General features: G+C 47.3%; 1 protein-coding gene across 1 annotated transcript in view; it reads right to left on the bottom strand.

The window, feature by feature from the left end:
- LOC107109550 (gamma-aminobutyric acid receptor subunit alpha-1) overlaps positions 1–13,249 on the bottom strand; it is an 88,008-nt gene that overhangs the window by 34,644 nt on the left and 40,115 nt on the right. Inside the window, exons 5-7 of the mRNA XM_015410212.1 lie at positions 8,854–9,074; positions 7,696–7,778; positions 6,407–6,550 (exon numbers count right to left, since the gene is read on the bottom strand). Coding sequence (XP_015265698.1) covers positions 6,407–6,550; positions 7,696–7,778; positions 8,854–9,074 — 448 coding nt within the window. The remainder of the gene's footprint in view (positions 1–6,406; positions 6,551–7,695; positions 7,779–8,853; positions 9,075–13,249) is intronic.

The following is a 13,249-nucleotide window of genomic DNA, read 5'->3' as shown; positions in this document are numbered from 1 at the left end:
TCTGATTTGGTACGATTCAGAAATGAAAAGAAGTATTCAACAAATTCAAATCAAAATCAATGAGAAAATAAAAAAACATCCCTGAGAATCTTTCTAGCCTCTTCGAAGGAACCATCCCCAACTGTGTATGTGATTATTTGTTTTCATTCTATGTTCTTTTCCTTAAAATAAGGGCCTTTCTTTTTTAAAGTAATCCATACAAATATCTTGTGCAGATCATGGCACTAATAATATATAACAGTGATTAATGCTTTCTAAGACATTATGTTAATTTTGTTTTGATGTCTTTGCAAATTGGAATTCCTTTTTTTTTTTTCCTGCCTGAGCTGCCTCATTCCTGACAGAACTGACAAAATGCTGTGAATAGTAACTGGAATGTTAATGATGTTCTATCCATTAGATCCTTCTTGTCTATGTTTTGGCCAGAAATTCAGACTTGCTTGGAAATTTCTGAATATAAGCTGCCTGTCACGTTTATCCAACTCAGCGTTGTCTGAGGTGTTCTTTTATGCCCATGATGGACTTGGAGAAATTGGAGAGGGGGAAGCTGATGTGCATCTACTAGGGGTGTGCATTTGGAATTTACCGAGCCAAATAAATACCTGAAAAATACTTATTGGTAATTTTTGAGCATTTATTCAGTCGGATCAGATTAGAGAATCTGATTCAGCTACCGATCTATCTGAGCCTGAATAAAAGCCTATATTATTCTGCTTTTATTCAGGCACAACTTGGAGAAGCTGAGTCACACCACCACCATGGTAGCATGGGCTGGCTTAGAGAAGGGATTTAAAGAGACCTCTTTAAATCCCTTCTACAAATTGGCCTGTGCCATGGCAGTGGCAGTACAACTTGGCAAGTGAACTATGCCTCAAAAAACAGCCTCCCCTGAGCCCCAGAAACCCCCAGATTGATTCTCCATTATGGCCTGTGGGGAATGGTCCCCATAGGCTATAATGGAGCTGAATGAATTTGGTTTTCTTTATTATTTCCCAAATCCCAGTACTATACTGATATTGAGATTCAGGAATATTGGGAAATACTAATCTTTTTTGTGTCCATATACCTAAACCTGAAAAATACCAAATTTGTTTTTGCACACCCCTAGCAACTACATTACAGTAACTGGTGCACAGACTCAACTTCAAATATTACACAATGTGCCTACGTACCATAAAGGGGTGATTTGGTGTGGCTCACTGAGCATTCATTCCAAGCAGCAGTGAGAGAACTCTTATTGATGCCAAACTTTCATTGTGTTTTGTTTTTAAGGCCTTTTAGAAACAAGCAATGAACTCAGTTTTTCTCTTGGATGACCTACATGTTTCAAAAGATTCCCAACAGGTTATATAACAGTCATCTTCAGGGCTAACTCCCAGAACACCCTTCCTTTGAAGTCCAGTTGAAGTGAGCCTGCCATACGCCAGTGACAATATATTATTTATTTTAATTTTGAACATATCTTCTCTCTATTTCTCTAAATGAGCCCAAAGGTAGCTTCAAAATGTTCCCCACCCACAAGGCTCAGGATTTTTTGAGGTGCTTAGATTGGTGTAGCATGAATAGGTTTAGAGAGGAAGAAAGGCATTGCAGGAAGCATGAGAGAAGTGAAGAAGGTGCTGCAGTCTGTGAAGTACCTGCTGTACAATTTTGGTGTGCTCCTGGGCCCAGCTCGATTCCTGAAGACTTAGGTGATATCTGCAGAAGTTCCCTTATTGTGGAACATCCTCTCTAGAGAGGATGTCATGGGCGGCCACCTTTGCCTCCCCAGAAGTAGGAGGAGGGTTGGGGGACGTTGGATGCATGAGGCATGGGGTGCTACATTTCATGCACAGCATTTGAGCACTTCAGTTACTTTTTGGAATGGGCTCTTCATTATCAGATGGGGTTGGTCGATATGGCCCACTACTCAGATGATTTATTGTTTGTGGGACCACAGGGCACTGGGCAATGTGCCAGATTGTTAGATCGTTTTGTTAGTTTAGCTGAGGAGCAGAGGGTCCCCCTAGCCCATGAGAAAACAGAGGGGCCTGGGACAGTTCTGACTTTTCTGGGTGTTGAGTTGGATACATGGAGGCAGGCTTCTAAGCTACCCAAGGAGAAGGTTGAGGAGTTGTGGTTTAGGATCATTTCATTCATATGGAGAAGGAAGACAATGCTGAGGGAGCTGGAGCATCTTAACTCCATGTGTAAGGTGGGTCATCTTGGTGGGCCATCGTAACTCCATGTGTAAGGTGGTGGCACCTCGCAGGGCATCCTTTGGAGGTTGTGTGATGCCAGGTTGGGGCTTTGGCTTCCACACCATAGGGTTCAGGTCACCAGTGGAATGAGGGTGGACCTGGAGGTGTGGGAGGAGTTTTTGGCCTTATTCAACTGCATTTCTTTCTGGAGGGATGACATGTAAATTCAGGCAGAGCTCCAGGTCACATTGAATGCAGTGGGATCTTTAGGATTTTGGGGTATGTTTTCATGGTGAGTGGTGTTGTGGAGGACTGGCCAGCTGCTTGAGCTGAGGCAGGTGTGACTAAGGACCTGACTTTTCTGGGGCTTTTCCCCATCGTGGTGGCAATGTGGCTGGGGGCAGAGACATTGGTTAATCATACCGTGCACTTCTGGTAGACAATTTGGTGGCAGTTCATGTGACAGTTCATGTGATTAATTCTCTGACATCCAAGTCTCCCAGGGTCATGAGGTTAGTAAGGGCTGTCACATTGCGCTGCCTTTGTTTTAATATACTTTTTCTGGCTAAGCACATTCCGGGGGTTAGCAGTGAGGTGGCTGATGCTCTATGAGGTGGAGAGGTTCTGTCAGCTGGCACCAGAAGCCAACCCCCAGCCAATCTGGATGCCCTCAGAGCTGTAGCAGCGTGGAGAGTCAAGGCTAACAGGGCATTAGGGCCTATAGCCATGCAGGTCAGCAATTCAAGGCCTTTAGGCAGCAGGTAGGGCTTCATCAGGCTTGGCCAATACCAGTAACACACTTGATGCAGTACTATGTGCACCTGAGAGATACAGGTGCAGCAGTGCTGTCCACCAGGGGCAAGCTATTGGCCTTGGCTTTTACAAGTAAAGCTAGGGGGGTTAGCAAAGTCACAGAAGACTTTCACATACATAAGATGTGAGACTGGGTTGCAGGCAGACAGGAGAGAGCCCATTTCCCCTGTATTCCTGAGAGGACTGGGCACGGAGGGGCTGAGGGATGGTCTGTGCTGATGGCTATGAGTTCTATCTTTTAACTGTTTCAATTGATGGACTTTTGGAGGGGCATTCAGGGTTAGCGAGTTGGTGGCAGCCAGGGGTCATTTAGTAGAAAAAGAGGGGCAGTAGCTCATTAGCATAACTAATTAGCATAACCTATTTGCATATGCCACACACCCTGATCTAAGAGATCTCTTAGACCCAAGCCCTGTCTCCCTTGCCCTGGGCTTGGGTGGGTTGCGGGGGAGCCCAGGGCAAGGGTGAAAGGGCTTGGATCTAAGAGATCCAAGCCCTTTCTGCCTTGCCCTCAGCTCCCCTGGGCTTGGATCTCTTAGATCCAAGCCCTTTCACCCTTGCCCTGGGCTCCCACAGGCTTGGAGAGGGAGGGAGAGACAAGGCTGAAAGGGGCTTGGAAGAGATTCAAGCCTCTTTCAGCCTGGCCCTGGACTCCCATGGGCTTGGGGGGGGAGAGACGAGGCTGAAAGGGGCTTGGATCAGCCTTACCCTTGGCTCCTGTGGGCTTGGGTGGGGGAGGAGGGAGAGACAAGGCTGAAAGGGGATCTCTTGGGTCCAAGCCCCTTTCAGCCTTGCCCTGGGCTCCCACAGGCCAGAAAAGATGAGGGGGTGGGCATGCAGGCCTTTCCCCGGCCCAACTCACCTTGCTACTTCTTGCTCCTCGTGGCCTGACTGAGGGCTGCTGGGAGCAGGGGGCGGGGCTTGCTGCATGTGCCCACCCCCCTGGGCTCCTTACTGCCGGAGCATTGCTCCTGTGCACGCCAGCAGGAAATGAGCCCTGGTGGTGGCTTCATGTAGCAATAGGACAGGTAGGGCCCTGAGGCTGCAGAGCATTCACGTCATGGAGAGCAGCATCCACATCAGGGTCAGGAAGTCAAAAACCAATCAGCGGCAGAGGGGAGTAGAAGTTCACTTGGAGTTCTGTTCAGAGGTTGACCTTTGCCCAGTGGTGGCATTGCAGCAATACTTAACATTGAGGGGATTAGAGGGTGGCACACTGTTCTAGCCCAAGGATGCCAGCCCCTAATAAGGTTTAGATTTTGGGCAATTACCAAGTGAATGCTGGATGCACTGGGTTTGTGTCAGTTTCAGTTTGGGACCCACTCATTTCAGATTGGGGCGGCCTCCATGGCAGCTGCAATGGGTAATTGGCTTCAACCATTCAGCAACTAGTACAGTGGAGTCACAGTGGGGAATTTCAGACAGGTGCTTTCTCCCGGTAGGGAACCGATTCTCAACCGGGTGCTGGTCTGTCATTTCAGACAGAACCCGGTTGAGAATCGGTTCCCTACCGGGATGAAGTGGCATTTCACACAGGGAAGCCTCTCTTCCGTTTAGGAACCGGGAGGAACCGGGAGGGAAGCGTTTTACCTGTCAACCGCTTCCGAGGAGGCTCCCGTTCCCTCTCCCGGTTCCGATACGCTTCTTTCCCGCCTTTTTTCAGCCGCGCGGGCTTTTTTTTTTTTTAACGTTCGGCTTATATCGATATATCGATATAACGCTATACCGATCCCATTGGAATACATTGGAATACTGGTATATCGATATATTGCTATAAGACGGACTTTTTTAAAAAAAAAAAACCGTGGGGAAACAAAGCGGTGCGTGTGTGAAACGCCGAACCGCTTCTGAATCGGCTCCTTTCCGGTAGGGGCAAGCCGTGTGTGAAACGGCAGCCCTCTACCGGTTCATCTGCAAACGGAAGACTCCCGGCTTGAAACCGGGAGAAGACGAGTAATGTGAAATTCCCCAGTGTTACAAGCCTTTTGTTTAGCTGCTTAATACTCTGTAGGGAATGGTGTCCTGCTGTTAATGTCTTTTCTTCCTAGGCCTTTCTGGCCACCGCGAGAGGCAATGAGTCATCATTTGCTGCCACAGTATGGTGTTCTTAGAGGCCCACTGGGCCAGAAAGACTCCCATTGGCACACAGCTGGGGCTCAACGAGTTGACTTCGGTGGAATGGCTGGGATAACAGGGCTTGTGGACTGGCCTCATCCCGCTGCTGTTGAAAGCGAGATGGGGTCCTCCGCTTCATGTATTGTTGCTCCACCTGGGTGAAAATGATCTCAGCCTGGTGAAGAGTAAGGCCCTAGTGATTCAAGCAAATCCTAACCTGGAGCTCTTCAAGAGCAGGTGGCCTGGGATGCGAATCATGTGGCCAGCTATCTTGGCGCACTGGGTGTGGGGCATCCTTGGGGACACCAGATGTTTAGACAGAGCTCACCAGAAGGCAAACAGGGAAATGAAGAACACAATGGCTGGTGGATTGGATCCCTTTCTGCCTCACCCTGGGATATGGGCTGAGCTGGTCAATCTGTACAAGGCTGATGGACTGCATTTGTCTGAGAGAAGCAATGATATATTCCTAGATGATCTGTGGCAAAGGCTGTGGGCAGCTTTAGGACACCCGGTGAGTGCAGGGTCCTAAGCAGAGGCTTGGCCTTGGCAGTGGCAGGTTAGTGTGGGAGAAGGGGAGAATAGATCCAGTGAGCACTGTATGGCACCTTCCTTGTTGGGGTCAAGGGGCCTCAGGTTCAGCCCTCGGGAATGAGGACTGACTTGGGGCTGACGTGGATAGGCTCCTTTCCACTTAGCTTCGTGACTTGAGGGGGAGCCCCAGGGTGGCACCCTGTTTGCCAGACAGGCTGCTGGTGATCCAAAGGGATGGCTCACACCTGGAGCAAAGGTGGCTCACCCAATGTATGGCAAGGAGGGGGTCCTGGGTGACGCCTGGCCTTGGCCTATTCCTGCACTCAGTGTAAAATGGTCCTGGTTAAAACCCAACCTGTTGTGTCCCTCTTTATTCCAACTGGAGAGGCAATTGTTTTGTGATTTTATTAGGAGTTTGATGGTTTGGGACTGCTACTCTGCTTGCAATTTTGTGAGTACTGTTTTGATGTACTGAATTGTTTTGATTTTTCACAGAATAGCAGCTTTCCTTCTGTTATGATTTATAAGTGCTTTTAAAGGATAGATATAATTTTAAACTATGCATAAAATCTAAATTATTCTTATTGTTATGCCATTATTACATTTGTTGATAATATACTATTTTATCATTTCTCAGATGCTGGTGCTGATGACAGCTGTACTGCATCTGTTACAGTCTGTAACTATATTACCCTTCACAATCTGGTTTGGTGGGGAAAGACAAATAGTTCTTCCTCCAGAACAAACACAGCTTTATCACCTACCTGTACTGGATTGCACAATTCCAGAATCCACTGTTTGTCCCATGAGATCATATTGGTTCAACCGAGATCCATCTTCTGCAACTACAACTGACCGAGCTGGTTCCCGTGTCCATTCATACAGCACTTCTGACTTTGTATAAGCATCTAATTGAAAAGAACAATATGTCATTTCCAGGGGGACAGTGCCTCTTTAACAAGAAAAAGATCTTTATCCCTTTAAATTCTCATATCAGGGACTCGCCTGACCCATTTTTACACCAGAATATCATGACTGTTGCAGCTACTGCTTTTATTTTTTATTTTTAAAAGATTCATTGGGAAGCCAAAACATCTCTTGAGCGTCTGTCCCATCCCACAAGTCCTATTCCTTTGTGATATGCTCCAGTGCTTTCAAGGTGATCTGTGACAAGGCAGTACTGTGCGGAGCATCATCATGTTGCCATATTACATCAACAAGAGGCTCTTTACCAGTACAAATTCTGGCATTAGGATTTAAGGCATGTTCAGGAATGCAGTTCTAGGACAGCTTTCATACCTGGAACAACACCACCATGATCAACAGCTCCTGACAGAAAGAGATTATTCTTTCTCTTTCAAGAATCACTCAGGGATAACTCCTGGGCCCTGAAGCTATGTTTTTAGGGGGTTGCTCAGGCTCTTCCACATTCACTGTTCTAGTTTTCAACTTTACATTTTGAGGACAACTGACCAGGCAATCTTCTTGCACAAGCCCAGCCAAAATGAACAGGAGTTTGTATAGAATGTTTCCTAATGTTTTGGCACATATTTCCACTGTCAAAACTTACCAAAGGACAACTGTAATCTGGATTTGTTTTTGACATCTGGTTCATCTCCAAATAAGTTTTAAACCAGTTACGCTTAACAGAAAATCGTTGAGTTGTTTTTTAAAAAATATATATGCTATGGTTGGCTATTGTTCACTGTCACTGGAACCAGTTTACAGATTATTTGTATGTGGAGCTGAAGACACTCTTTCCCTTATAAAGGGTAGCTGCAGTTAACCCAAAACGATAAGTCTTATATGGTGTGCTGTATCACGGTCAGGCAGTCTCTGCATGTCTGGACTGTAGCCATTCCATTTTTGGCTCATACCTGTGCCAGATACTGGATTATATTCATTCATGTAGAAAATCTTCATTTAGAAAATAAAGCTACAAAGACTAAAAAGCATATACACACACATACAATCCCAAATTCGTAGATACTCTCTTCTGACAGTTAAATGGCCTTTTGAAAGGGGGGGAGGATGATTGTTAAAGATGACTCACAGCTTCCAAATTTCAAAGGGCAAGCGTGTGCATCCATAGGAAAGTCTTCTAAGTGCATCGGACATTCTGCTCTCACTGTGAGTCTACAAGGAGGGAGGGAGGTCACAGGTAATAGAATGATTTAGTACAAGAAAGTGGTTTTACAGCCAATTATAATATAAAGACCTGTATTCCATTGCACATTGGCGAATGCAGTGTATCAAATTATCATTTGCAAGAGCCAGATCAGACACACTTTTGCTCATTTAGATTTTTGGTTTGTTGCTCATTGTTTGAACTTTAAATATCTTGAGAAGATCTTAAAAACCTGTAACATTTTGTGTTCACCTATTACAATGGCAAAGTTGAGATGGGGCTGAACACTGCAGTATACTATACCAGAATATTGTACTGAACAAAATTAATATTTTTAAATGGAGCAATGGATAATTCCTAATTTATCAGTTCAATTGTATAATAACCAGCCAGTCATTCATAACTCCAAAGTGTGAACAGAAATTTGGAGAACTTTGAAAATATTCCCAGAGATTAGTCTGTTATAACAAAGACCAATCTGCAACTTACTTGCTCTAACTTTGCAAAGTTTTAGAAAACTACAAAGATCAGATGCTTGGCTTTCAGAAAAACTTTTGAGCATTTTTTAGAGACCAGGACTTTTTTCTTCTTCTTTCCCTGTGTAGAGGGTAGTAGGTTTATGATCTGGTAACGCTCAAACAACTAAATTCCATTTGTTCCTCTTAATACTGGGCTGGGAATGAGGATGGCAAAGGACATCAGACTTTCTTACTTGGCATCTACTGAATGCTACTTTAATGCTATGGAGGAAGCTGCTTATTACTCTGCAGCAGCTAAAGCTATAACAGCCTAATCCCCAAACTTGTTCAACAGAAGTAGGAAGCCTGGTTTATTCCAAAGACTTTGATAGGCTCAAGTCTGCTTAAAGGTCAGCAAGTGGAAAGATAAACATGAAAAGAGCAGAGGACAATGCAAACAGCTATATTAGGTTTGTCCTTGGGCTGGCATTCACATCATTACAGAATCTAAAATTCTAATGTAAGTATTTTTTTAAAGGCCTGAGATATGGAATTAAATTCCTTGTGCAAATTATAACTGCTATGGTAGTTTTTCATAAATGAGAAGATGCCACGTGAGTCTCACCTCATTGTGTAAAGCAATGTCCCATCTTCTGTAATCCGCAAGAGTTTATTTGGCATGGTCATGTTGTGAGCTACTGATTTCTTTCCATTGTGAAAAAATGTATCTGGTGTCCATATTTTGCTGGCCATTAAATTATTCAGCCGGAGGACTGTCATGGGTCCTTTGAACTTCAGCCTTTCATCCCTCCAGCTTTGCCGGAAAAATACATCTATTGTATATTCCTAAAATTAGAAAATGGGGAGTTTTGAAACAGCCCATCTAGCAATGGAGAGACAAAAAATTCAAGATTGATACTGAGCTTTAAACAAATTAACATTTATTATTTTCTATATAAAGTGGATAAATCATGTGACTCTGGTCTCAGAAAAAAAAAAAAGAGGATCCCTGAAACCACCAGAAAGCTGGACGTCGACAAACCAGGAAATTGGTTCTGAAGCTAAGTGATCTCCCCAATAGAAGACTGTTGGAAAGAGCTGAACAGGGAGATTTTAATCTTGTTTATGTTTAAATTTATATTCTCCTTTTTGGCCATATAGATGAGTCTTTGAAACCCAAGCTGACTTAGGGAGGATGTTTCTCATCCATTCTCCTGCATCTAGCTCTTTAAAGTAAACAACACACAAAGCCCATATAGGAGATCACAAGAGAGCTTTTTTTACTCACAGAAGTTCAAAACTACAATTTACAGTCTTAGCCACAACAGTAAATACCCAAGAGGGAAAAGGTCACTTTTCAGATAACCTTGGTCTTTCCCTTTCATCTCTCTGTAGCAGTCAATTTTAAACTTCCGAATCCTCCTCTTTGTCTGAATCCCTAATAGGCATCACCTGTTAGTAATAGGCATCACTCATCCTCCACAAGCATTCACTGTCCTCCACAACCCAAACAATGGCAATGTTGCAACACAGCTAATAAGTCCATTCCCTGATCTGGATCAAGGGGAAGCCATTGTAGCCACCCCATATTCCTGAATGGAGCATGACCACTGTACCAATTGAAGGAGGTCTTGGAGCAGCTGTATACGCTGGCTCTGTCTCTTTACTGCAGACATTTGCTGCAAGATGACGAGCCTATTGAATAACATGGGATTAGTTTTTTTGTTTTAGGAGGCCAAATGTCAGGACCCACAGTCAATCACTTCAGCGCACACTTCCAAGAAGGTTATACTTTATTGTGAGAACTATGGTAGCAGAAACATATTCACTGTTAGGAATAACCAATACTAAGCAAGCAGGTATATATGTAGTATATTCAAAAGTGCCCCCCCATCAACGGACCAATTGGTCATTCTCCCACGGACGGGATGAACCGTTGGAGTGCAGGCGAGGAAACGAAACTAGTCCCACAGTTAATGGATGGGAAGAGACACCACAGAAGCAAGCTACAAGGTCAGCGATAAGGAGTAGAGGCGCCAAGGGGAATGGAATGCAGGCTCGGCTGGTACACAGGTCAAGCGAGCGAACTGAAACCCATAAACCTTATGGCAGCCTAGCTGACACCAAGATGGAATTTTTTGGACTCCCTTAAATCCACCATCAATCCCAAAAACTTTATGGCACTGCCTTTAAGATCAGAATTGGTTTTGCAAGTGTGTATGCAATTCCTAAAATACCTTTCAAAATGGTACATCTTATTTACAAAAGATGTACATAACATTTAACCTGTATATATATATATATATATATATCAACAGAATGAGAAGGGAGCTCCCGGCCGCTGCCGAAGGCAATGGCGGTCGGGGGCTGGTTTGCCGCCGCGAGGAAGGCGGGACGGCAACAGCGTCCCAGCGCAGAGAGCTGGGACGTGGGGGGGCGGAGCCGGCCTGGCTAGACTCGGCTCCACTCTCGCCCCTCTGGTCAGTTGCAGCCTCGTGCTCGCTTGGAGCAGTCGGAGGCTGAGGTGCTGCTGTGCTGCGCTGCCGGGGCCGGAAGGGCTTTGTTCACAACCTCGAAGGGCTCCATGGCGGCGGCAGCAACAGCGGCGGCGATCGCAGGCAGGCCGAGCGTAGCGGGCGGCTCCGCTCGGAGGCACCACCGCTGAGGAAGCACCGGAGGCGGAGCGTGAAGCGGCGTCGAGAGGGGGTCGCCCGAATGCAGGGAGTACTCAGTGCGGCATGTCGGGGACGGGATAAGGGCTCCAGCGGGCATAGAGACAAGGACCGGGGGGGAGCTTTCCTCGACGCCTGGGTCGCGGGGGGATTGTAGAGTTGATGGACCTCCAGTTCCCCTCCTCCGGTCCTCGGTTCAACAGGCGGATTGCAGAGTAAGGGAGCTCCAGTTCCCCTCCTCTGGCGACACAGTTAGCCACAGGCCGAGCGCTCACCCCCACCTCGGAGCTTGATCGCCGACTGAACCTCCCCATCCCCTTCTGGACCATCGGCGGGAGATCGGGGTCCGGGGGACGGGTTTTCTTTTTGGCGACAAGGCGATCTCTCCGCCCCTCCCCCCCCACCGTAGGCAAGAAGGATAGCTCCGCACCTTGGGTCGACAGTGGGGCGGTGGACGACCCACACTTCATGGGCAGCCGCGGGGATGCACGGGAGGATCGGTTGCCTATCACCGCCCCCCCCGTTACCCTTCCGACATTTGCCCTCCCCCGCCCCACTTGCACGCCACCAGTCAGCTGCGGGGCGCTTTGTGCTGAAGAGGGCTTGCACGCGGTTAAAGGAGCGGCAAGGCGACCGCGGGCAGTTCTAATAAGCAAGGGAGGTGGCTGCTGGCGGGGAGTCCCGGGTGAGGATCTGCACGTCGCGGGGCGGGGCCTGGACCTCAGAGCAATAGCCGCGTGCAGGTTCGGGTTCACTGGGAGCCACGGTGAGCCGAGTTGGCTACTGCTGGCGCAGGGTTTGTCCTACAGCTCCACACTCTTAAAGTAAAACCAACCAATAAACAAACCCATGACAAATATTTTGTTGTTCAGTCGCACAGTCGAGTCCGACTCTTCGCGACCCCATGGACCAGCTCCCACCAGGCCCTCCTGTCTTTCGCCGTCCTCTGAAGTTGGCTCAATTTCATGTTCGTTGCATCGATGACACTGTCCAACCATCTCATCCTTTGCCGTTCCCGTCTTCTTTGACCTTCAATCTTTCCCAGCATCAGGGTCTTCTCCAGTGAGTGCTCCCTTCTCATTTGGTGGCCAAAGTATTTGAGCTTCAGTTTCATTATCTGGCCTTCCAGGGAACAGTCAGGGTTGATTTCTTTTAGGATTGACTGATTTGATCCTTTTGCAGTCCAAGGGACTCTCAAGAGTCTTCCCCAGCACCATAGTTCAAAAGAATCTATTCTTCGGCGCTCGGCCTTCCTTATAGTCCAACTCTCGCAGTGAAGCCCTATTTATCCCCAGTCTAAAGAAAATGCCTGGAGCGGGAACGACATCCGGTGGACCTTCTGGCTGGAGGGACCGAGGCTTGCCTCTTTATTGTTTTATTGATACCTAGCTGGGGGGGGGGGCATGCAGCCGAGTGCATTGTCTCTTAAGCCGCGTGGGCTCCAGTAATAAAAGGCTCCAGCCAGTTTGCAGGGGTTACGAGCAGGGTTCCCTCTAACCTGAGTTAGGGTTTTTAGCTCTCACACAATTTTGTCTTAGCTTGGGAAGGATGGCTCCAGAGCGAACCGGTTCCTGCAGTGGCCAAAGTGCTCCCTCGCACCTTTGATGCCAGTGGCTCACAGACTAGAATTTTTTGCTCACAGGAATCCACAGTTTAACGGGAGAATTGGTTAGGAGCACAGGCTCTACTCGGGGGGATTTGGGTTGATTCCTCACACATTCACAGGTGGCTGCTGAGGTCATCCTGCATGGTCACAGGTTGTCTCAGAGCTGTTTTTTGCTCTGGGCTGCAGCCATTAGGAGGTCGGCAGTTAAGACTCTGAACTGCGCCCTGTAGAAGGTCGGTAGTTCCACAGTGCGAGGCAGGAGTGCCACAGGACAGAGGGAGCTTCCGTCCCTGGCCTGGTTTTCCCCAACCTTACTCCTTAACAGGTGGCCTGCGTCGGTCACAGGTTCTATCAGAGCTGTTTTTGCTCTGAACTGCGGTCCTTAGGAGGTTGGCAGGACACGGGGCACGTCCGGGTTCCAGGGGGTGGAGAGGCGTCTGTGCGGGCCCAGATCACCCCCCCCACACACACACACCTGCAGCTTGGAAGCAGGGACCGGCAAGTCGATAGCTGGGCAGGTTCCAGGGGGACACATAATAATAAGGCCTGAACGCTCACAGCTTTAATGTCAGCAGCTCACAGAGTGGAATTTTGCTCACAAGACTCTACAGCTTAGAGGGAACATTGGGTACAGTTTCAGGTCTGCTTCAGACACTACTTTAGGCTGCGTGAGTTCAACTCATTTCATCTATCCCTGTACAGGTAGATGAAATTGCTGTGGTGGTGGCTTCGGGGCCTCCTGC

The sequence above is a fragment of the Gekko japonicus genome, unplaced genomic scaffold (assembly GCF_001447785.1).
Source record: "Gekko japonicus isolate JY-2015 unplaced genomic scaffold, Gekko_japonicus_V1.1 scaffold972, whole genome shotgun sequence".
NCBI lineage: Eukaryota > Metazoa > Chordata > Lepidosauria > Squamata > Gekkonidae > Gekko > Gekko japonicus.
The sequence above is the reverse complement of the archived record's forward strand: the minus strand, read 5'-3'. Positions and strand labels throughout refer to the sequence as shown.